The sequence below is a fragment of the Oncorhynchus masou genome, chromosome 3, assembly GCF_036934945.1.
Source record: "Oncorhynchus masou masou isolate Uvic2021 chromosome 3, UVic_Omas_1.1, whole genome shotgun sequence".
NCBI lineage: Eukaryota > Metazoa > Chordata > Actinopteri > Salmoniformes > Salmonidae > Oncorhynchus > Oncorhynchus masou.
The window spans coordinates 33,067,909-33,082,972 of NC_088214.1; the positions used below are offsets into that span (position 1 = coordinate 33,067,909).

The window sequence follows — 15,064 nt, forward strand, 5'->3', positions numbered from 1 at the left end:
CTTTAGGCATAGAGCCTTCTCATCAGAAGCATGTATTATTGTTCAGCTATTCCAGCAATGTCAATTAAAATCATAACTAATGACGCTCTCCCTTGTAGAGCTTCCAGTTTGCCCGGTGGTGTGGCGGCTCCTCGCGCCACGGTGACGGCCCTAATCTGGTTACAGAGCACCTGGGACCGAAACGCTCCATAATCACCGGTTATTAAGGGTCGCGGCGCGCCCGGGTGCGCACACATAGACGTGAAGATGGCAATGATGCCATACAATATTCCAAAGGAAAACCACTCTCGAACTTTTCTGTTGTTTATACATAGAAGTATTTTTGGCAACAACATTAAACTGTGGTTAATGTCAACCACAGTAATGTTGTAGGGCTCAATCTGTTGGGATTGACTAAATTCCTATAGCCTGTAAGAGCACACAGAATAGTCTATATTCCTAGTTTCTATCTACTGATATACCTTGACATGTTGCCCTTTCATGCACTTCGCCATGTGATTATGAATTGTTGATCGGTTACTATATTCCAGGCCCTAAAACAGCCACGACCTCTCACAAGTAAGTAGTTTATACCTCTCTTATAAGTATCATAATACAAAACTGTATTTTCCTTCAGTTCACTGATTGGAAATGTGACCTTAACAGTCGGTGGGTAGGCTAATATTAGGGTAAGTATCAATGTGGAATTTGGAGGGAAAGAAATCGTTGTTTTGTTAGAACTCAATGGCTTCGCTTGGAATGATCTCCATACCTTTGATTGATTGGAGTGGTGAATGGGAGAAGCTTTTTGACTGACATGACTTGTTCAATGAGCCTCCACAGAAACTTCTGAATGGTCCCAGCTAGCACACATAACGTTCTGAGAACCATGTTTCTTAGAGCTTGGTGAGAACGTGGTCATCCTATGGTTATTTTGCCTTCCCACAACTTTCTGGGAATGGTGCAGGATAGTTGCTGGCATTCTCAGCACATTTAAGGAATTAAGGAACTTGACAAAAAAAAAATGGGTATTTCATTACCTTAACCACTAAAAGTCTAAGCCGGAGAGGGGGATTTAGTTTTTTTGGACACATATTTAACCAATTTCTTTTGTTGCTACAAAACTACCTTCATACTTCCATTCATATTTTAAAACGGTACCCGGGTTACCTTCAGATGAGTCCGGTGACACTTGTAGGGTCGTAGAGCAAAATGGAGTCCCCCCTTTCCATATTGGGGGTCATATTAGTTTGTAGCCCAAACGGTTCGGACGCTACGAACGGAAGTTGACACATCAACCGGTACCGACTTCAGATGAGTCCCGTGGGGCTTGTGGGGGACGCTACAAATGTCAGATGTTAGGGATGTCTCCTGGTCTGACAAACAATGCTGTAGCCCTGCCACTTTCCACCACAGATGCTGAAGGCCAACATAGGCAGATGTGGTGGATTGGGACACAAGACCATGTAACAAAAAAAAAAAACGTATCTCTAGCTTAAACTGGCAGATATTGAAGGGGATTTGTTTATCATGTTAATTAGATTGACTCACAGGTGTGTCGATAGAGTCCTATGGATTTTTACAGAACGTTTCCTAAAAGTTCAAATATGGTTACATTTAATTAAAATTTTGGTAATGTTCCAGGAACGTTCACCAACTGGTTTAACATTGGGAATGTTCTCGAAGGGTTCAGAGAGCTTTCTTCTCAACAACATTCTTCTGTGGTAATATCAGTACTTCACCATACCATTTCCTACAGTTTTTCTCATGGTTCTATTTAAAGTCATGTTCTCAAATTGTTCCAAGAAAGTTTAGAAACAATGTTCTTTTCTGGGAATTTCAGTAGGCTACTTCAGCATAATGTTTACTATCAGTTTTCTCATGGTTCTATTTAAAGTAATGTTCTCAAATTATTTCTGGAACGTTAAGCAAACTTAAAAAAAAAAACACAAGAAAACTTTAGTAATGTTCGGAGAACATTCTAAGAATGTTACTTAAAAACATACATTCCGATCTCAGAACTTGAAGACAACGTTCCATAAAAACCACAAGAAAAGTTTTCAAAGAACGTTCTACGAATGTTATTTAAAAACATGTATATTCAGTCCTCAGCATCAATGAAACTCTCTCTATCCTCTATCTTGTTAAGCGTGTTCAGGTGTGTCGGTTGCGCCCACGAATTGGCCACACCTGATCTTAATAATGAGTGCTTGTTTCCTTTGAAATTGGTTCTGTTTGAATAGACAAAAATTAACAGCATTGTATGCTTAAAAGAACATTGCATGCTAGCTCCATCTTCATTGTGCAGTGGACTAATTCCATGGATAGTGAACATAAGATAATAGGTTTGAATCTCAGTGATTCCGTGTCACAATAAAAAAGAAATGTGCTTGCATGATTGATGCCTATGGAAATTAATTTCCATGTGTCCTATCTGTGCTTGGAGTTTAAAAAAAGTTAATCCAAAATAAGCTAGCAGTGTTATTAAAAGTCGTATTGAAACATTCAGTAAAAGTATTAAGGAAGTTATTCAAAAACCGTTCTCAGAGCGTTAATAAAACCTCCCTGGAAAACGTTCTCAGAACCAGAGTAAAACGTTCTCATAACCTCCCTGCAACCTAAAAATTAACTTACGCAGAACAGGCAACATTTTCACTTCTGTTCTCAGAATGTTTAAAAAAACGTTCAGTTTTACCAGTAAGGAAACGTGGATTCGTTCCCACAACCAATGTGAAATCAAAACATAAGTTCGCACAACTTAAGAAAAACAAACATATATGTTAGCTGGGGTGACTGTGTGTATGTGTGTGCGTGCATGTGGAAGTGCGTCTGCGCGCGTGTGCGATAGAGAGAGAGAGAGAGTGATAAAAGAAGGAGAGGGGGGCATTTGGGGGGGGGGGGGGGGCATTTAACACTCATGAAGTTATAAATAATGTCTTCACACAATTGTACTTTCTTTCGCCACAGACAACTTTACTGCACTCCAGGCGTCACACCCTGCTGGGTCGCATAGCTCCTTCTATTCTAATTAGTGCACTACTGTCTAAATACTACAATAAATCCCTGTTTGTAAAATCACTGTGCATAGCAAACAGTGTGAGTGTGTGTGTATGTTCGTGTGTGTGTGTTCTTTCACAGGCAGAAAATGGTGTATGTGCAATTCTGTTATGAAATAGTCACATCATAATGAAGCAATACATTGGTGACTGGTGACTTACAGGGGGTAGCGTAGCCTTCACTAACAGGCGCATCTTCATCCGTCAACATGGTTGGACCATATAGCCTTTACCGTTGATGACTGGAGGGCTGATCGTGGATCAGATTTTGTGAAAGCAAAAGCTCGGGAGCACCACAAGACTCAACGCCTTGAACCCGTGAGGTCACGACAGAAAACAGTCGGCCAATCAAAATGCACCCGCAGCGCCCCTGGGATTCGCCTTTCTAAGCCAATCAGAGGCCTGGAAGGACTGAGGAGAAAGGAGAGCAACAACTTATAAAATGTTTCACTTCCACCCATCTTCTCAATTCAGATAAAGTGTCAACAACAACTCCAACTAAGCGGCCTTTACTTTCAACAGAGTCAAACATTGCTTTGTCAATATTTTCACACTCCACGTTGAATATCGACAAATGCACCATTCTCCAAGGATTTAACTTGTGTGGTTTTTTTGCATGTTGATATTTTGACGAAGCAACCCGGGGAGGCAGTCCTGTTGCTCCATCGAAGCCAACGTGTAGGCCTTTAAGCTATACGTTTTTGTGGATCCCAGAATATTTCAGAAGTTTAGGGGTCGGTGTTGATTTGGTCGAGAGCAAGGCATCGTTGGCGGAGTTTTAGGAGACATGACAGCACTAGCGGGGGGCATACCGAGGATGATGCGCCCGAACCCACACCAAAACTACCCGCGGGGAGGCTACTCTCTGGAAGGTAGGCTATTGCAAATGGAACCAAGTGCATGTTTCTTGCGTATTGGAAGATTTGTTTGTTTGTTTATGATTCAATCAGAAAGCAAGTGTTGATATTGTGTCAACTTTGAACAGCTGCAAAACTGTTGTTCATATATAAATAATTGTCTTAGTGTGGCCTTTTGACAGACAATTAACAGTAGGCCTACACATGAACTGACATTTTGACAAGTGAATCAAAGTTGATATATTCCCTAAATGTGTAGGCTGCCTATTGGAAACTATAAGTAGCCTACACTAGCCTACTAAGCCATAAACAGTTTGTAGCAATCCCTGGTTCAATTGAATTAACATAGTAGCAGTTGATATCAAAACATCAACAATGCTCTTGTTATAAATGTTATATTGATTTACATTGTGCACCATCAATTAAGTCTAACCTATGTAATAGCAATAACAATTCAACATTTAGCAAAAGACCGAGATCAAATGGTATGTTATTTAACATGTTTTCTTGCAACAGGTCTCTCTTGAAAAATATAGCCCCTTTCACTGAGATAGGATAAATAAACGTTGAATAAATAAATATAGGCCTGATTGTTTAGGCTTTTTTTTTGCTGCTGAAGTTTACTTTTGTTGTTGTTATTGAATGAAATGCGTTCCCTCCGTCCAGTCTCTACCCCGTTAGGCCAGGGCCGGGTGAACCAGCTCGGTGGGATGTTTATCAACGGCAGACCCCTGCCCAACCACATCCGCCACAAGATCGTGGAGATGGCCCACCACGGCATCCGACCCTGTGTCATCTCCCGCCAGCTCCGAGTCTCCCATGGATGCGTGTCCAAGATCTTGTGCCGGTACCAGGAGACAGGCTCCATCAGGCCCGGGTCCATCGGAGGCAGCAAACCCAAGGTGAGGGCCCTAGAACCGGACTGTATAGCAGCGATGTCTCTGTCAAGCCCAACTTAATGGGCTGCACCTCAACATGCCACTAACCGGATACATGTAATTGGGGATGACAGGCCGTTAAACTAAAAGGATATATAATAATTAACAGTTTTGTGTGGTATAATTTATTGTCATATGCTATTCATTATTCCGAATACATATTTAATTTATAAGACCTTATTTTATGCACACATTTAGCACCATATTAATACAGACTGTCAAAACATGGGTTTTGAAAACGATCAGGTAAAATATAAAACTCAACAGAACTGTATAGCCTATTAGGCACAATGTAGCCTAATTTATTTTAAAATTAAAATAAATAAATGTGCAATAGCAATCATAGGCCTAATGAAACGTTTCCTGCATCCTTGCCACTTGAAGCAGACAACAACCCCAGATGTGGACAAGAAGATCGAGGAATACAAGAAAGACAACCCGGGCATGTTCAGCTGGGAAATCAGGGATAAATTACTCAAAGACGGGATCTGCGACAGAAACAACATCCCCTCAGGTATTTACATTTTTTAACTAATAATTTATACCTTAAAGATCTACAAACCAAACATATATTATAATTACCTTAACCAGAGCATAGTGTCCATTATGTAAATGTACACTACTTTACTAAAATCGTATAAGCCTACAATAATATTATGCGTTTGCATACGCCTAGTAAAAAGTGCAGGAGAAGATAGCCTACAGGTCTACTAAAGTCATAAAAGCATGCAATAATGACACCCCTATTGCAACAACTGTAAACATTCTGAAAGTTTGAAAATATAAACAGATATAAATAGAATTTTGTGAAACATTATTGCGAGGTGAAAACCAATCAACAGGTGCTAAGACAATATGCATTGGATGTTGGCACTTTCATCAATTCAAGCATGATTTTTTTTACTAACAATTTATCACTTATGCATTTACTTTGAAAGTGAGTTCAATCAGCCGTATCATGCGTTGTAAATTCGGAGGAGTTGGAGGAGAAGATGAGGAAGACGATGATGAAATCCAGAAAAGGGAATTGGAAGAGAACGAAAGACGAGCGAAACACAGCATCGACGGCATCCTCGGGGATAGATGTGAGTAATGGTTTTAATCAAAAGCAGTGCAAAGCTTTGGCGATGTTGACTGTAGGCCACGGTTTCCTTATTGGACAAGGGTGCAATTTTGGTTTCGAAAATTATTTGTATTTCAGAAGTATGGAATGCTTCTTTTCCTCTCAATTTTCTATATTTGGTTGTGATACAATATGTGCTGAGATGTTGTTTAGAAGTTGTTAAAAAGTCGGTTAATTCGTTGGCCACTTGAGACAGTGGGGAATATTAAAAATGTGTTGTTGTCTCTTGAAGATGCTGAATTAGCAAATAACCTGCATATTACACTAAATTCAGATGGGTACGGCCTACATAATGTGCAGAGGAAAAAAATGCAGAATTGAATTAGAATACCCATATAATGCGATAAATGGAAATATAATCATGGACCATTACTATTTAATTAAATACCTAAATCGTTTACTAAATAATTTTGGGGGACGCGTGACTCTGCGTTTAACTTTTTTGTGTTTGGTTTGTCAAGCGGAATGATTGTTGTGCAGATATGAGATAGATATTGAATTTAAAAAAAACGAATATTTAAGCATTTGAAAATAACAACTATTTTGGTGGTTTTCTGCAATACAGGCCTAGCCTAACTTTATGAATATGCACTTTTGAGTTGCTTGCCTGTGTTTATACTAAACGAAATTTTTGCTAAAGGCAAACGTTTCCATATGAAGTTGATCAAACATTTACCCAACTGTTCCGTCCCCCATAAAAAAGACGGTTTCTCCGCACACAATCGGACACTTGAGGATGAACTTGCCGGACAAAGGCGAGAGAGTCTATTGAGACTCACACTTCGGTTTCAGGCGCACAAAGGCCTGCTATAGCAAGCGGCTCAGTGGTGTACAAAAAGACGCCAAAGCTTTTCAAAATGTGTAGAGAAAGGGAGAAAAAATGCGCTGACAAAAGGCTGGGAGAAGACATTATGGACCCGCAATGAGCGATGAATAATTCAGATAACACCAATGGGCATCTCCGGCCGGTTTTATAGACTGCGCGCCGAGAGAAAATGGCCGTTTTCAACGACAAAATGTTCATTTGGAGACTTTTTCAGCGTAAAGAGATGGGTTTGCTATTCAGACTCAGAGAGAACGAGACAGCATCCTATCTCTCCCTATGACCTGGATTTTTCCCGAACACCTGTTGCTTGGTGACCTGTTGGTTTTTCAGGAATGTATGCTATACTTTCAGAAACTTACTTTTTTAAACATACCGTTTTAGAAATGTGAGCAAAGCCTATTCCAAGTTCATAACAAGGTTTCAGAAGGGACACATTGCCTGTTTTACATATTATTATTATTATTATTATGATTTATTTTTTTTGGGGGGGGTTACATTCTCTTCACTTATAGCAAATACATATCTGAAGAACTCAACCATTTCTTTTTTACACATTTTCCAAACATCCTCAAATGATTAGGCCTTTCTTATCGCTCTTTTACTCATGTGTTTAGACTCGTTGCGCAGGAGGCATGGTCTGCTTACTACTCCTTACATCAGTCATCGCAGTGTAAACCCTTTCTAGTAGATTAAACTCAAACCTTTTATTTCTTCCCACTTTCATCTAGGGACAAAGCCCGCCCGGTCCTCTTCGCCCGCGGCGCGCGCATTCATGCCATATGTATAGCCGCTTTCCTGCCCTTTTCCAGGCGAGGCATCGCGAATACAGATCAGGATAGGCAATTGACTTTGTTAACCTTTTAAAATGTATTCTCTCAGTTTGGTTAATATTTTTCCTGCGGGGTTGTGACAAATTTGTCCACCACAATCTATAGCCCATTTATGGATATGTGATAGTGCTCTTTTGATTATTATGGTTATGTTTCGATATCTGATATTATTCCCCTCCATTTTCTCTGTTATCTATTCGTGCTGATGATGCCTTGTTTAGATATATTATACAGGCTTGCAGATATTGTGAGAGAGGTGTATGAATAGGATATAGATATTGTAAGTTAGGAACAGCCAGGCATGATAAAGCGTTGCAACAAGTGTGCACAACAAGTGACATTAAATTGTTATTACGACCTATAGATGTATCACAGTATGATTTACTGCCTATTTAGTTTAAAATATGCCAAACGTCTGAATGGACTAAAAGTTGTTGTTTTTATGTGTTATTTAGATTCAAGAAATATAGTTGAGTGTTTTGGGAAGAATTCGTCAACGTCTTTTCCTTTATTTCTGTACCTCGACCCCTTGTTACATTGCCAGACTAATCATCTTAATCTTATCCACAATGACAACATTAACTCATTAGCTCAGAGCAAACTCAAGTGTTGATAATGGCATATCTGAAATGTTGTCTACTCAAATTATATTCCAATTCAAACACAGTCCAATGATTACTTTCCCTTTTCCCTCAGTCTGCAATGGCCATATGTAATTCTCTTATCCTCTTGTGTGTGCCTGTGGAAGTAGTTGATCTTGTTGTTTTCGTTTTCCTTTAAAGCTCTTCATTAGAATGTGAAAAGGCTGTCTTGGGTATGGAGAGGGTGTCTTCTGGCCAAATATTGATTAAGTAGGTGTTTGTAGAGGCTATTGTTGCAGGAGAGAGAGGACTGTTCCTCTCTGCCTCTTTCGCCTCGGCCTCCATTGTTGGCTACCCTTAAGTGCAGAGATCAAAGCTGCTCTATTTTGATTTATTTGTCTGGGAAAAGGCCACTGTTGAGTTCAGTGGGATAAAGTAGCTATACTGGGACCAGGTAGCTACTACTAGATCTGTATGACATTACAGGGCACCTAGAGCATTCTGGGAAAAGGATGCCCCCAAGTAAATGGTAAATGTCGCGCTTTTAATCAGGAAATGAATCTGATGTTAAACGATTGCAGTTCCTGTTTAAGAGGTATTGTTGAGTTCAGGGGAAACAAAATGTTAAATGTATAAATTCGATTATTTATATAATTAAGGATGTTATGGTGATTGACCAATTATTTAACAGTAGTTAAAAAATATAAAAAAACAGAAATTGGGGACATAGTAAATACTTTCTATTAGTATGAACACATTCATTTGGTGCAAAAATTGTCTGCAGAAAGTGCTCAACCTTGTCAATCTTGCATGAGCAAATTACATAAACGATACCGGCATGGAAGTGGTCTCCTAAACTGAATGAATGGTTTCATGTTAATTAATCAATAAATACTGGCACATTAACTGCCTCCTAATGAATGACACCACCTTCCTCTGTTTATGACTATAACACCAACGGACACCCCTTTAGCCTCATTTAGCTAATTAAAATAACCAAAGTCATGAAAGAGGAGTAGCCTACTCTTGCAGATTCCATTTATGACAATGGGGGGTTTTTTTTTTGGGGGGGGGGAAGAAAAGCTCAGAAATACAAACAGTCAAAGGGATAACTTATCTTGAAAGGGAATCCCGCGGTGCCAAATTGAATAAGCCCAGTTCTTTCAAATCTGCCATGGTGAACGCAGTCAACATGTAATAATTGGTTTCATTGAGGCACATTCACAAAATCTGCTCCCATTCTCCTGGCTCCATTGTCCTGGGGCAGGCAAATAGCCAGGGGGACAGGAGGAATCAAGTGCTGACAAAACATGAAAGATTTAGCTGCTTTTGTCAAAGAAACTGAGTAGGACTTTGTTTGTGTAAATAAAGTGGGAAAACTGGCTCCCCACTACTTTGGCATGGACTGAGAGAGTTCGGAGAGGGGGGGAGAGAAAGAGTAGAGGGAAAGAGAGAGAACAGAGAAACAGAAAAAAGTGAGAGCCATTTTTAAACGTGGCATGCATGGACCGTAATATGCAAACTGCAATCATCCGGTTGAAGCTAGATCTATAGGGAATCATATCAATGGCAGCTATGATTTGTGTATTTCCACAAACCCTATAAACCAATTAGAATGTTTCATAATGTCTTTTCTCCCAGGGCATTCAGAAATTTCAATAAACGCATGTCTCTCACTCCCTCAGTAATAGCCGACCATGTCAGGAACATACCAAAAAAAAAACAACAAAAAAACTCAGACACAACAGCAGAAACCTTTAGGGAAGTTAGGCATTGATTTTCTATAACGTTGTATATTTCTCAGCAGTCCGTGCGTTTCTACGCTGTCTTAGTGAAGCAGAGGGATTGAGAGATGGAGAGAGAGAGAGAGACTATCTCCAGTCATAACAAACAACAGTGCCTCATTGCGACCAGTGGAATGTTTTCGACCGACTACTTTCCATCTCTGCCTCCAGGCAGAGCAGTGGAGAAATCCAGGCACTGGGATAGAGAAGAGAAATAGCTGGGTCTTGACTCTGTGTGCGATCACTGGCTGTCTCCCTGCCTGGGTTATTACTACTTATATAAACCCAATGTAACTGTACTGTGACAGTATGCCGCACCAGAAATCCAAATTCACAATACCTGGAGTAGAGCAACTCTTTCTTGGAGATTGATGTTGGATGGAGGGATCAGAATTCATTCAGGGCTGAGAGTTTTTATTAACACCAATAGATGAATAAATGATGTATACCAGATTATTTGGTGTGTGGTGTCATCACAAGTAGTCAAACAAAGAGGCAGTTTAGTGTCATACACATTTTTGATTAACTTATGTGTTTGGTCTTAACCTTTTCCACTTGGATTTTTCCTGGTGGTTTTTTTTTTGGATCAAGTTCCAATGAAAGTTCACTTTTTCGAAGTTGTAGCTTATTTTTGACTTCTATAGTGTGTTGTCGTTTCCTGCGAACGATTTCATAAAATCGTAAGCTCAGCTATTAAGTAAGAGACGTCCAGATTCTCCTGGCTTGCATACTTAGAGTAAGTTAAGTTAAGTTTGGGGTCACTTAGAAATGACCTTGTTTTTGAAAGAAAAGCAACAATTTTTCCCATTAAAATAACATCAAATTGATCAGAAATACAGTGTAGACATTGTTAATGTTGTAAATGACTATTGTAGCTGGAAACGGCTGATTTGTAATGGAATATCTACATTGATGTACAGAGGCCCATTATCAGCAACCATCACTCCTGTGTTTCAATGACACGTTGTGTTAGCTAATCCAAGTTTATCGTTTTAAAAGCGAATTGGTCATTAGAAAACTCATTTGCAATTGTGTTAGCACAACTGAAAACTGTTGTACTGATTAAAGAAGCAATAAAACTGGCCTTCTTTAGACTTGTTGAGTATCTGGAGCATCATATGACCTTTTCTTTGCAACTCTGCCTAGAAGGCCAGCATCCCGGAGTCATCTCTTCACTGTTGACGTTGAGACTGGTGTTTTGTGGGTACTATTTCATGAAGCTGCCAGTTGAGGACTTGTGAGGCATCTGTTTCTCAAACTAGACACTCTAATGTACTTGTCCTCTTTCTCAGTTTTGCACCGGGGCATCCCACTCCCCTTTCTATTCTGGCTAGAGCCAGTTTGCGCTGTTCTGTGAAGGGAGAAGTACACAGCATTGTACAAGATCTTCAGTTTCTTGGCAATTTCTTGCAATGAATAACCTTCATTTCTCAGAACAAGAATAGAATGACGAGTTTCAGAAGAAAGTTATTTATTCCTGGCCATTTTGAGCACTTTTGAACCCAAAAATGCTGATGTTCCAGATACTCAACAAGTCTAAAGGCCAGTTTTATTGCTTCTTTAATCAGTACAACAGTTTTCAGCTGTGCTAACATAATTGCTAAATAGTTTTCTAATGATCAATTAGCCTTTTAAAATGATATACTTGGATTAGCTAACACAATGTGCCGTTGGAACACAGGAGTGATGGTTGCTGATAATGGGCCTCTCTACGCCAATGTAGATATTCCAGCTACAAAAGTAATTTACAACATTAACAATGTCTACACTGTATTTCTGATCAATTTTATGTTATTTTAAAGGACAAAATATTTGCTTTTCTTTCAAAAACAATGACATTTCTAAGTGGCCCCAAACGTTTGAATGGTAGTGTATAAATACAAAAGTATGTGGACACCTCTTAAAATGAGTGGATTCAGTAATTTCAGGCACACCCGTTGCTGACAGGTGTATACAAGTAGCACACAGCCATGCAATTTCTATAGAGAAACATTGGCAGTAGAATGGCTTTACTGAAGAGCTCAGTGACTTTCATTGTGGCACTGTCATAGAATGCCACCTTTCCAACAAGTTAGTTTGTCAAATTTCTGCCCTGCTGCCCCGGTCAACTGTAAGTGCTGTTAAGAACCCTGACCTCAACCCCACCGAACATCTTTGGGATGAATTGGAACACCGACAGTGAGTCAGGCCTTATCGCCCAACATCAGTGCCCGACCTCATTAATGCTCTTGTAGCAGAATGGAATCAAGTCCCCATAGCAATGCTCCAACATCTAGTGGAAAGCCTTCCCAGAAGAGTGGAGGCTGTGATGGCAGCAAAGGAGGGACCAACTCCATGTTAATGCCCATGATTTTGGATTGAGATGTTCAACGAGCAGGTGTCCACATACTTTTGCTCATGTAGTGTATGTTAGCGGTGCATTGAAAAGCATCCCCCTCCCTATCCACTCCCTTATTTATCTCCTCTCACCCTGGCTATACACACCACATTTACTTCATCCTATGTCAAAGCATCACTCTCAAGACTCTCTCTCAAGAAAATCCACACTGGTTTATCTGCAAGTGAATACAGGCTCTATGCTTCATTAAATCCTCTTTCTGTGTTGGCACCCGCATTGTGAGGACTGTGATATTAATTCAAAGGACAATTAATGAATGCAGGCCAACTTTGAAGTGAGGGAGCGGGGTCCTGCCCTGGGCCTGCCTCTCGTCGCTGATGGACTCCCGTCACATTCTCCCCACTGCCCAGAGAGACAGTTTGAAGTGGCTGAAAGAGAAAGAGAGAAGAAGAGAGAAAGAGAAGAGTGACCAATAGAAGGTCAAGGAGAACGCTCTATTTCCTTGGAAGTATTAGCTAAGCAAAACTCTGTGATGGTGGAGGATAAAGGAGTTTGGAGAGAATGAGGTCGGGGGGGAGGGGGGTGAGGGGCGAGGGGAGTTCTGGCAAAAAAAGGTTTCGATACAATGAGATAGTTAATTGAGTAACGCCAGACAGCGTTGTCAATCACTTAACTTGGTTTAGCCTGGCTTCTTTATTATTTTTTAAGAGCGGTTTAGTTCGGCGCAGAATGGAATGGACACGGTAGAGTCATTTCGTAGCTCTTTTTAGTCGTGTTTTCTCACGGAAAGAGCAACAACAACAAAAAAGTCTGCTTTTGTTTTCGCGTCTTGGTGCATCTCGATTAGACGCGAAAATTATCCAAGCACGATGAGATATGCCTAAAAAAAAATCAGACTAACCAGTAAAAGGAGAAACAGAAAGAAAGACACGTCACAGCCTAGAGAATGTGTTATGGAAAAGAAGAGAAACTGAGGAATGCCACGGTGGTTGAACTCTGGCCGTTCACTGCCTATGAAGTTTTTGTGGAGGGGTGATGTTGGCCTGTAAAAGGGTCAGCAGCCCACCTCCGCTCCTCTCCTGCCCCCTCCCCTTTATGACAGTACATGGGGGTGTAGTTTGGCAGGGTCAGAGGGCGACTTAGGGTCACTGCCTGTTAAAACTATCTCCTCGTCAGGAAGAGAAGGTTAAAATAATGTTTAGTTCACCATGACAGCTAATGGACTCCCGTTCTATTTCTCTGGGCTATAGAACATATTACAAAGTCATCCAATATTATAGGAATCTTGTGGTTTTTTCTGATATTATTGGATGTGTAAAGCTAAAGTGAATTGGAATGATGCTGGTGGTTGCTTGGTGTGAGACTATGAGAGTAGGCCCACTAGGCCCATTATGCACCTGGGGAGCGGGTGGCTTGGGCGGCTGGGCCAGGGTGGGTCGGTGCTGGGGGGAAGCGTGTGGCAGACTGGCCTGTTCATGTGGCCCTGCATGGGTACTGCTTTGTCCCTTCTTTGGGGGTGGCAATGCCACCGTGAAACTGTCACCTCACTCCACCCCACTGGAACTAAATAATAAGATGCCCCACACTGGGTCCACATAATGCCCTGCACAGGGCCGTTTGGGGCCTTTTGCCACTTCAGCTATATCAGAGAGTGATACATCTTTTTAACGTCATATAGCTGACTCTCTTTGTGTGTGATCTCCGCAGCCCGCTCTCCAATCGCTCTCTCTCTCTCTCTTGCTCTCTCGCCCTCCATCCCAGCTCCATCCCTCCTCCTCCGTCCCTTCCTCCCTCATTCACAGGCAGCTGCAGCAGACTCCTGGGGGCTCCTTAGCAAGTCAAGTGAGAGCCAGGCCCCACTCCCCTCTTCCTCCCCATCCTCCCCTCTTTCTCCTCCTTTTCTCACCACACTGTTAACTCCAGCTGGGGCCATAAGCTGTCAGTTAACCATTATACCCTGTGTGCATCTGCTGGGTCTAGCCCTAGCTTTTCCTTGTCACGCCTCCATGGCGATGATGTACTGTTTTATTCAGTGAGTCGGCCATCCAGTCCTGCTCTCTGAAAGGGCCAGATCTACTTCCCTGTGCAAATAACTAGTTAATTTGTCTCTTCTGCCTTTTGTTTTGGGTGCAGGGGAACACATGTCAGCATCTCAATTACGCTCCCTATTAAGAGCCCCTAGAGGAAGGGCCGCCCGGCCCTACGACCAGCCCCGTCATAAACAGCCCCATATGGCCCTCTCTCTAAACCCTTTCTCTCTATTTATATCTACTGTATCTCTCTTTTTCTGTTGCTTTCTGTCTCTTTCTGGATTCTCTCTCTCCTTCTATCCGGCTCAGTCCTTCTGGCTCTTTCTCTAATCTCTTTCTCCATCAGTCTCCTTCAATCTGCCTCTTTTTCTTCCTCTCTCCCTCTCTTTCTACATCTTTATGCTGAGATTGCAAAATCAGAGCGTGTGCATTGGTGACTGTGTGTGTGTGTGTGTTTGTGTGTGTGTATTGGCAACTCTGTGTACGGGGGTGTTTGTGTGTGTGTGTGTGTATTGGCGAGTCGTGACTCTGTGTGTGTGTATGTGTGTGTCAGCCACTATGTGTGTGTAATATGTGTCTCCTCGTGTTAACATCTCAGAGTAGGGTGAAGAGGGAATGCTTGCCAGGGTGTGTCTTGGCCACTGGACTCGACACAGTCAACAAGCCCAGTCAGTCCCTATTTGAGGTCTGGTCTGTGTGGAGGTTATTCTCTACTGTTAAAT

The 15,064-nt window shown here is 41.3% G+C and overlaps 1 protein-coding gene across 4 annotated transcripts in view; it reads left to right on the forward strand.

Annotated features, from left to right (window-relative positions):
* Positions 1-3,528: 3,528 nt before the first annotated feature.
* Positions 3,529-15,064, forward strand: part of LOC135514891 (paired box protein Pax-3-like) — a 38,479-nt gene continuing 26,943 nt past the window's right edge. For 2 of the 4 annotated variants that reach the window (XM_064938578.1, XM_064938586.1), the window contains exons 1-4: positions 3,529-3,907; positions 4,559-4,794; positions 5,215-5,344; positions 5,769-5,915. In XM_064938578.1, coding sequence (XP_064794650.1) covers positions 3,823-3,907; positions 4,559-4,794; positions 5,215-5,344; positions 5,769-5,915 — 598 coding nt within the window. In that variant the 5' untranslated portion in view covers positions 3,529-3,822. The remainder of the gene's footprint in view (positions 3,908-4,558; positions 4,795-5,214; positions 5,345-5,768; positions 5,916-15,064) is intronic. The other 2 variants (XM_064938596.1, XM_064938607.1) reach the window with 1 other exon arrangement.